The sequence below is a fragment of the Pangasianodon hypophthalmus genome, chromosome 1 (genome assembly GCF_027358585.1).
Source record: "Pangasianodon hypophthalmus isolate fPanHyp1 chromosome 1, fPanHyp1.pri, whole genome shotgun sequence".
Taxonomy (NCBI): Eukaryota; Metazoa; Chordata; class Actinopteri; order Siluriformes; family Pangasiidae; genus Pangasianodon; species Pangasianodon hypophthalmus.
Window position 1 is genome coordinate 27319638 of NC_069710.1, and position 9527 is coordinate 27329164.

At 37.1% G+C, this 9527-nt stretch overlaps 1 protein-coding gene across 7 annotated transcripts in view; it reads right to left on the reverse strand.

Annotated features, from left to right (window-relative positions):
* The window catches only part of pard3aa (par-3 family cell polarity regulator alpha, a), a 379511-nt gene extending 374766 nt beyond the window's left edge, over positions 1-4745 (reverse strand). For 2 of the 7 annotated variants that reach the window (XM_053233962.1, XM_026944880.3), the window contains exon 1: positions 4320-4745. In XM_053233962.1, coding sequence (XP_053089937.1) covers positions 4320-4439 — 120 coding nt within the window. In that variant the 5' untranslated portion in view covers positions 4440-4745. The remainder of the gene's footprint in view (positions 1-4319) is intronic. The other 5 variants (XM_034309095.2, XM_026944876.3, XM_053233968.1 and 2 more) reach the window with 3 other exon arrangements.
* Between the last annotated feature and the right edge of the window lie 4782 nt (positions 4746-9527).

The following is a 9527-nucleotide window of genomic DNA, read 5'->3' on the forward strand; positions in this document are numbered from 1 at the left end:
TCCCAAATTGACCATTAGATTGGCAGAAGTAACTGAAGGTAGGGCTTGGAGATAATGCAAAAAATAAATTAATAATTTTAATTTTATTTATTAATAAATAATTAATTCAATTTTTTTGACTTTATGAATGATTCTTGATTACAATATAAATTGTTTTTGTTCTTACATAATGAAATTATAAATAAATTTCATAATTTATATATATATATAAACTAGAGACGTGTGCAACTGCAATAATTATTCGAAAAGTAAAAATAATACTCGAATTTCGTTAAATTTTGCTTTGCTGGCCATAGATGCAGTTGCCACCACCGTGACCTATTACAGAGAGGATGACGCAGTGCCCGCTCATTAGAAAAGGCTGGGCCAGTTCTTCAGTAATGATTACAGAGTGTCTAGCTGAGACGAGTTGAAACAGTTCTTGATGGAGACACGGATTCCATCAGATGAGGATCCGATTCAGTGGTGGACAGAAAATACAAAGCACTTCAACAAACTTGGTCGCTTAGCAAACCGTTATCTGTGTATCCCTACAATGTCTGTGTTGGCAGAGCACGTTTTCTCTGCAGCCGGCCTTATTGTTTACAGACTAAGGAGCCGACTTTCACCCAAGCATGTGGATATGCTTGTTTTTTTCTCAACGAGAATATGTTAAACAATATAAACACAATAACCATTCTATGTACGTTCTGTACGTTAATTGGGGCAGTCTGCTTTATTAGTGTTTCTATGTGAGCGTAAATGCTTTTGTTCTGTACTTTTTTGTTTACACACATTGCTTAATGTTTTCAACTAAAAAGAAACACAGCCTATAATGTAAGCTTGTTGTGGATGTAGGCTAATTATAAGCTTGTTCTGAAATGATGACAAAATCTTAATGATTAAAAAAAAATTTTCACAGTGTTCCTCATTAAACTTCATTTAAATAAACAAATAATCAAACACAATACTACTGAAAAATGCCCATCCCTAATACAAACATGTACAATCTCGATTAGAACATTTTTCAATTTACATTTCAAATTAATCGTGAAAATCGCCCAGGACTAACTGAAGGGTGACAGGTTAAACAGATACAACTTACTCACCCTCCAATAATATGGCTTAAATAAACACAAATAAGTTAATAAAATGCGACAAATCGCACCATCAAACCTACCCAAGCCTAAACTTACTCTGCTCTCATGGCACCAGGAGAACGACTAACATTCCAAGTATTTCCAGCACACAAAGAGGCCTGTGCAGTTTTTCCAGGCTTTTTAACAGGAATGCAGGGAGCAAGGCCTCTGAATAATTTTCCATGCTTAGCTTATGAGTGTTCTTTTAGAGAGAAAAAAAGACATATATACTGGCAAATACTAGCAGTGGTTCACCAAAGCACTTGAATATGAGAATATTAATGGTACTGAAAGTTCAGAAAGAAGCGTGAACTTGCTTGAAATACATCAAAATGTGAGAAACCTTGTGCGTTGTGTCATGCTGGTGATGAATAAGACTGAAATAAGTGTTTCTGGGAACTGAGTGTGAGGGGATGAGTGCTGGAGGAATGGTGTGACAGGTGTATATTTTCCCAGAAAATACAAATTAGCAAAAAAGATGGTGGTGCTGACCTTTATTTAGTCTTAAGGTTATAACAGTTATAGCACTCCTAGGAAGACTGTACTGTCTGAATTCTGAGATATAGTGATGATAAAAGCATTTAAATGACAATACTAAGTGCACTGACTGCCCAGGTCAGGTCTGAAAGAAAATCACGAGAATAAAACATAAAAAGCATAAAATCTAATATTAAGTGTAAATAGAAACATCATCATAGCCATTAAACACACGATGCGGAGTAAAACATCTTTCCTCCTTTACTCTTCTTTCAAACAATTTGTTCCAGAAAGCTTTTTAAAAAAATTTAAGATTTACAATTTTAATTTGTGTCTTGCTATTTTTAAAGTCACGAACTGTATTGTGAAAAGGGAAACCTGACATATGATATGCATTTTCTAGGCTATGCTAGTGTCTGAAACAGAAAATGTCTGAAACAGAACCTTGGTGTCTTTAAGACTTTGAGAACAGAATATCTAAATATTCTCCAAAATATTTTATTGACTTTCCATCCAGGTTTGGAAATAGGTGCCTTTAATTGCCACACTTTTCAAGACTTTCCAAGCCTGCGCAATAGCCCTGATATTTGGCCAAGTACAGATGATTCTTACTGAAGAATCATGTGCTTATGTTAATCAACAAATATTTCACACAAGATGTTCCTTAGCCAACACAGCAGGAGAGCTCCAAATAAACCTGCAGCTCCAATAGACCTGAATCATAGGAGGATGAGGAAGTGTTTCCCAATCCTGCTTCTGCAATCATCCTGCACAAAACGTCAGTGTTTTCCAACACTAAAACACTCTTTCACCTCAGGAAGGGCTTGGTGATTAGTTGATTCTAGGACAGGGGTATATTCAACTAATATTTGTGAAGTTTACATAGTTTACAAGTTTACATTTGTCAATTCCTTGCTTTAGAAAGCAACTAACATAACTGAATGGCAACAACAGTTAACTTTTAACTCTTAATCATTGATGATTAGTGCATGCCTATAATTAAGATGACTGGTAGATGATACATCAATTTAGAAATTAAACGGACATTACTCATCTTTAAACAATGATAACAAGCAATGTTATCATTTCACTAATCAGACCAGAGAGAGTAAATGAATTCATTCTATGAAATTCTCAAATCTCAGTGAGCTGCCTTCAGCTAAATAGTTTACATAAACGCATGTGAGTGGATAAGCCACATCAGAGCTTCAGGAACCTAGAGTCATTAAATCGGAGTTGCCAAGGTCGCAGCTTTTCCACCAAACTGGGATAAATTTGGAACATTGTTGTGGGTGGGAAAAAAACAAAGTCCACAGGTGGCGTTTGTTTGGGCTAGTTTAAAAATAGCCTGTAGCCGCCGAGACTTTGTTTTAAAGCAAATAATCAGAATTAAATATATCAACTTATGCTATGTCAAACAAAGGGAAAGTGTAAGTAAAGACAGTGTATCTACAATGTACAGAACTGTAAAATATACTGGAAAGATTGGGTGACAGAAGGGGGGATTATGGCGTGCATAATAGCCGTACCATGTGATAATGAAAAGGCGTATTACAGATACTGCAAATCAGAAACGCATGCACACCACAGTGGAATTGTTTCAAACAAAAAGACTGAAAGAAAGAAGAAAGTACATACCCCTCGCAAAGCTCATGCTTTTTGGGATAATTAGAGGTCTTTTATGTAGTTTTTGAGACGTAGCTGAGATGGACATTTCGCCTAGACCTGGCAACCCTGCACTGAATTACAGTAAAGCATCTGAACCAATCCCTGCTTTAGAAGCAGAACTATAGACGGATGTGACCTACAGCTTATAGGACAAATACCATTATGTGGAAATTTATCAATGCACACACAGACTAGGTGGAATCAAACAGGCGGACCATAAATTAAGAACCTACACAAAAAATGGTTTAGGACCCCTGCAGAGAGTGTGACCAGACATGCAGGAGTGAAACTTGGACCTCCTCCATGAGCTCTGGACTAAAGAGATGACATAATGCTGTTCTGTTCGCAGACCATGAAGAGTGCCAAATCTACAAATCACCCTTGTGGGGGGTATTTCTGTGGTGTAGGATGCAACCAAGTTTCCAGGCCAAGAGGAGTTACAGCTTCACACATTCCCTTTGTTGGGAGAAGTCTGCTCAAATGCTGAAAGTGGACTTATACAGCATGTGTGTGCAGAATGTCATATCTTTTTTGACTATGTTAGGGGGGATAATAGACTACTACTGAGAGAGAGAGAGAGAGAGAGTTAAGTTTGGCGCCGGTTATGAAAGGACACACAGGAGAGGGCGGTGTGTTTAAACGTTTTGTTTCTCTTTTATAAATGGAAAAGTTTCCTAGTTTATCTCTGAGGAGAAACTTTAACTCACTGACTTTTCCTCAAGGCTACACTGTAGCTCCTGAGAACGACAACAAAAAAAAAACAGCGTTTGTTTTGAAACAAGCGTTTACAAGCTAACATAACAACTCTAACAAGGTCACAACCAACAAATACTCACCACTAAACACTTTCTGCCACCCTAGACTAGTTAAGTGAGCTTTCTAACCCTTTCTTTGTCGCTCTTTTGAGTCAGAAAAAGCAGGACGTGTGCCTTTCTCCTTTCTCTTCTTCCCTGTTCTTCTCCCAGAAAAGCGCCATGTTGTGAACGGCACGCCACGGCAGGCGCTCGCGCTGCTTTAATCCCACGTCCACACAGCAGCTCCATAAACATGGCTTACCTTCGCTATGGCTTTCCGGTATCTCATGATGGCCTGCTGGATAAGGCTCCGGACTTTAATGTTGCCGTCTCCGCACGGCACGACCACCCGGGTCCTACCGAAACACACCGTCACTTTCATATTAACGCGCAGAACAACAGCAACAACACAAAAAAAAAAAAAAAAAAAAAACGCGCTGAGTTAAGCTGCAGCCGGCTGCTGGAGCTCACAAAGCCTCAGCCATGAAAAAGACATGATATCCACAGCGACTCCTCCAGCGCGCGCTGCTCCTCATAACGCGTCCATAGGTACCGCTGCTGTGCTGGGAGAGCCCACCTGTTCACGCCTGCACTAACAGTGCGTGTGTGTGTGTGTGTGAGAGTGAGAGAGAGAGAGAGAGAGAGAGAGAGAGGGAGCTGAGTGGACTGCCTGCTCTGATGTGTTTAGTAAGGATTGTACTGTAACTCCCCGCTCAGGCTGGTCTGAGTACTGAAAGTTCACCAGCTCCACCACTCTGGAGTTTTTTCCCCTCCTCCTTACGCACGCGCGCACACGCACACGCACACACGCGGCTGTATGACTATAACCTGCACAACACACACACATACACGGCTGTATGAGTTTAATATGCACAACACACACACACACATGGCTGTGTGATTATAATTTGCTCAATATCATACAAACATCAAGCACATCAATTCAGAATATCTAACAGCCGCGCATGCGCCGTAAACTACTCTCAGTCCTAAAACCCTAATCCTATTCACTCTAAAAACTATACTATACATTTTATATAGCTTTAGAATGAATATGTTCGTTATAAAACTATAGAGAATTAGAGTTTAGAATAGAGATTGTAGGTTTTTTTAATAATGCTTTATGATATAGATTATTGAACAGCAGCTTATAGAACAACTTTTTGATTATAGTTAAAAAATTAATATCTAAATTCTAAATCTATCATTTAGAATTATTATTTAGAATATTGATTTAAAATTAATTCTCTGGGATTTGCAATTTAGTTTTAAAATGAAAATATTTTAGGATTTAGAATAACGGCTTAGAATTTAGATTGCAGTTTGAGAATCAATATCTTAATACTAAAACAATACAGAATTAGTTTATTCTAAGACTATAATCTAAATTCTAAGGTGATATGCTAAATCCTAAAACATATTAATTCTAAAATCATATTCTAAATTGTAATTCTACATAGTTTTAAAATTAACATATTTATTCTAAAACTATTTTGTAAATTCTAAGGAGCCACACTAAATCCTAAAACATATTAAATCTAAAACTATGTTCTAAATTACTAACATATAGTTTGTATTATAGTTTATAATAACATATAGTTTAGAATTAACATGAATCCTAAAACTATGATCTAAATTCGAAAGCATTAGTCCAAATACTAAAACATATTAATTCTAAAACTATATTCTAAATTCTAATTCGATATAGTTTTAAAATTAATTACTAATTCTAAAACTGTAATATATTAATTCTAAAAGCATTATCCCAAATAATAAAACATATTAATTCTAAAATTATATTTTAAATTGTAGTTCTGTCATTAAGAAGTAAAATTAATTCTAAACTCAATTCTAAAGTATTAGTCTAAATCCTAAAACATATTAATTCTCAAACTTCAAACTAAATTATCATTTCGTTTAGTTTATTATTGACATTATCGCCATTAATTCTAAACCTATCATCTAAGTTCTAAGGTGCTTTTTTAAATCCTCACAGTTGCTTACAGTTGTAACCACTTTATCCTGGTCAGGGTCACGCTGGATCCGGAGCCTATCCTGGGAACACTGGGTGTGAGGTGGGAATACACCGTGGATGGGATATAACTCCATCACAGGGCATCATACACACACACACACACACACACACACACACATTCATTCACACCTAGGATCAATTTACTGTAGCTAGTCCAACTACTGACATGGGGAGGAAGGAGGAAACTGGAAAACCCAGAGGAAACCTGTGTGGACACGTAGAGAACATGCACAGAACTTCACACAGACAGAGAAGACTGAAAGCCTGGAGTTTCCCATTAGGAGTATTACACACAAGACTGTAAGCTATGAACCTGATGTATGCTACTGAAATGCGAGAAGTCTTGTATGTTTTTTTTTGTCACGGCTGTGATGAATTAGATTTGGTACACTTCACTGGGCACTGTTGAGTGCTGAAGGAATGGTGTGATGTGTGTTTATTTTTCCTGTAGCTTTAGCAGTGGACAGCTCATACCAGTTGCAGGAGCCGTGACCAGTAAGATAGAAGTGGTGACCTCTGTGCATTGTTTCATCAGAAGACTAGACAAGTTATATCATCACCACTCCTAGGAGGTGTGTGAGATCAGATTTTTATCTTAGTACATAGTGATTCTTTTTTTTTTTTTTTTTGTGAGAGGGATCACACACATTCCTCTGGTCTATTTTTATACTAAAATCTGTAAAATACAAAAGTATGAGCAAGTTGAAGGCAGTATTCAGGAAAAAAAAACTGCTTCTCAAAGCAGTTTTTGGTCATTAAAGGAGATCTAATAGGAACCTTCTCTGATATTTAAGGTTATATTTATTTATATTTATAAATATTACCCCAGATGGACAAACAATTTATAGATTTATCTTTTAAGTCCGTGTGAGCAGTTCGATCTTGAGCTCAGGTTACTGTCTGTCCGGAGTTTCTGTGCTCCATGTTCTCCCTGTGTACGTGTCGGTTTCCTCCAGGTTCTCCCACCTTCCAAAAACAGGTCAGAATGTAAATTGGCCCTAAGGTGTGAATGTGTGGCTCGGGATTCCACTGCAACCCTGACCAGGATAAAGTGGTTACTGAAAGTGAATGACAGTGAGTGTACTGAAAAGCATGTTATTTTTTATTATTATTGCTATCATTTTGCTTGTATTTACTGTGCTCAGAATTAATATGAAATTAGGACAATGAAATAATTTAAAGGTACATTTGGGAAGTTAGTCATTTTTTAAGATGAGGTCTCTAATGGTTAAGTAGGTGAGTTTGAATGAATTATTTATTTTTTTTACTCCTTGAGCCCACCCCCATTTCCACACATGCTCATGAAGCTCTGCTCACAGCATCTATAGTGACCCAAAGAGTGTGTATAAACTGACTGACAGGAGGCCCATTCAAACACAAACAAGCATTCCCGAAGTCGGTTTTCCAAATGGGTTTTTCAGCCACCTACTAATAAACTTTTGCTGAGGCCATGGATTGGCTTAAACCATTTTTTAAAAATCATTTTCTACATTTTTTCCAGGTTATAAAAAAAATATTGACTATTGCACCTTTAATTTAATGGAACTGAATACCTTAGTGACTGCTGTGCATTATGTAGATCTGTGGATATTAAGATTTGAACCCGACCCGATGTTAAGATTTGAACAGGTCAAATCAGGCAGAAATTGGCAAAAAAAAAAAGCCCTTAAAAATTTTTTATAAAAGCATTAATACTTATCTGATGTAATATGGTAAACTACTCCACAGTTTCATAGAAGTAGCACAGAAAGCATGATCAGCCCTTAACTTTAACTTAAAACTGAAGAATCAGTTGTTTTACAGATTGAATGAAAGAAATAGAAAGTTGAGCTAATCCATGTAGTGCTTCTGAATCAAAACGAAATCCCTAAAATCAGTTCTGCATATAACAGAAAGTCAGTGATGTCATGTCAAGTATAGCGAAGATACAGGGGAGATGAAGGAGTGACAGTCTGAATAAAAATAGACAAAAGCTACTAAACTAAGAAAATGTTCAATAAGAGACTAGAATGTTTCCCTCAGAAATAATTCATGCATTCATTCATCTTTACCACTCAAATTCAGTCCCAAACACACAAACAACACTAGCTAGCTACATTAGCTGTGAGCTTAGCAAGCCAAGTTAATTGTTCAACACCTCTGACAATCACCCGTTAAATTTTATTAGTGTAGTGGTGCTGTCGAGAGTTGGGTATTTCTGCACATATGGCAGAAGGGTCTGTGCAATAGAAAAAGGATTTGTTCAGCAAGAAAAAAATTGGAGGGAACATTGGATGCCAGTCCATTATAGTTTTTCCAAAACCTTTTTGTTGGTTGGTGGATTGGTTAGTATTTCTGAGTGTGTGAGTCATGCCTTATGATGAACTTCACAAATATTTAAAAGTTAACCAAGTGACATAACTGAGATAGAAATGGATACCTAGACTCTACCCAGCTGAAGGCTTTCTTTAAATATTTAACCAAGATTGTGTCACAGGCTGCTGTCAATAACCCAGAAACTGTTTGGTTTCATTTTTGTAACTGTACTCAAACCCGTTTGCCTGGCATTGCTGTTACATACAAAAACCTCGTTTATATTTTATACACTTTATAAAAGTTCCGAACTTAAGTATACGCCCACCTCGAAAACCTTTTAAAATACATCACTGAACACATCCTAAGTACAACCCAACATAAGCACCAATATAAGCCATACTCAAATTAAGCTCCTATGATGAATTATAAATTTCATCAACATGTTATGAAATCTGGAGATGAAATAGACCCGACATTTATAAAGATACCTTTACGCATCACAAAATCACTACTAGATTTCAAGAATGTAGCCAGGATGTAGAAAAAAACAGAATCATCTAGACTATATGGACAAAAGTTTGTTACCACAAAGTTGGAAGCACACAGTTGTATAAAATGTCTTTGTAAGCTGTAGCACTACAATTTCCCTTCACTGGAACTAAGAGGCCCAAACCTTACATGACGATGCCCCTGTGCACAAAGCGAGCTCTATGAAGACATGGTGTGGTCAAGATTGGAGTGGAAGAACTCGAGTGTCCTGCACAGAGCCCTGACCTCAACCCCACTGAATACCTTTGGGATGAACTGGAACACCAACTGCACCCCAGGTCTCCTCATCCAACGTCAGTGCCTGACCTCACTAATGCTCTTGTAGCTGAATGATCACAAATCCCCTCAGCCACACTCCAAAATCTAGTGCAAAGCCTTCCCAGAAAAGTGGAGGATATTATAACAGCAAAGGGAGACTAAATCTGGGGTGTAATGGTCAAGTGTCCACAAAGTTTTGGCCATATAGTGTATTATGCCTTTGTGACATGTGACACTATACTGAAAATGAATCCCTTCTTTTACTGAGACTTCATATCATTTTATGTTGAAAGCTTCTTCTAAACTTTAACTACCAAGCAAGTGGTTATAAAA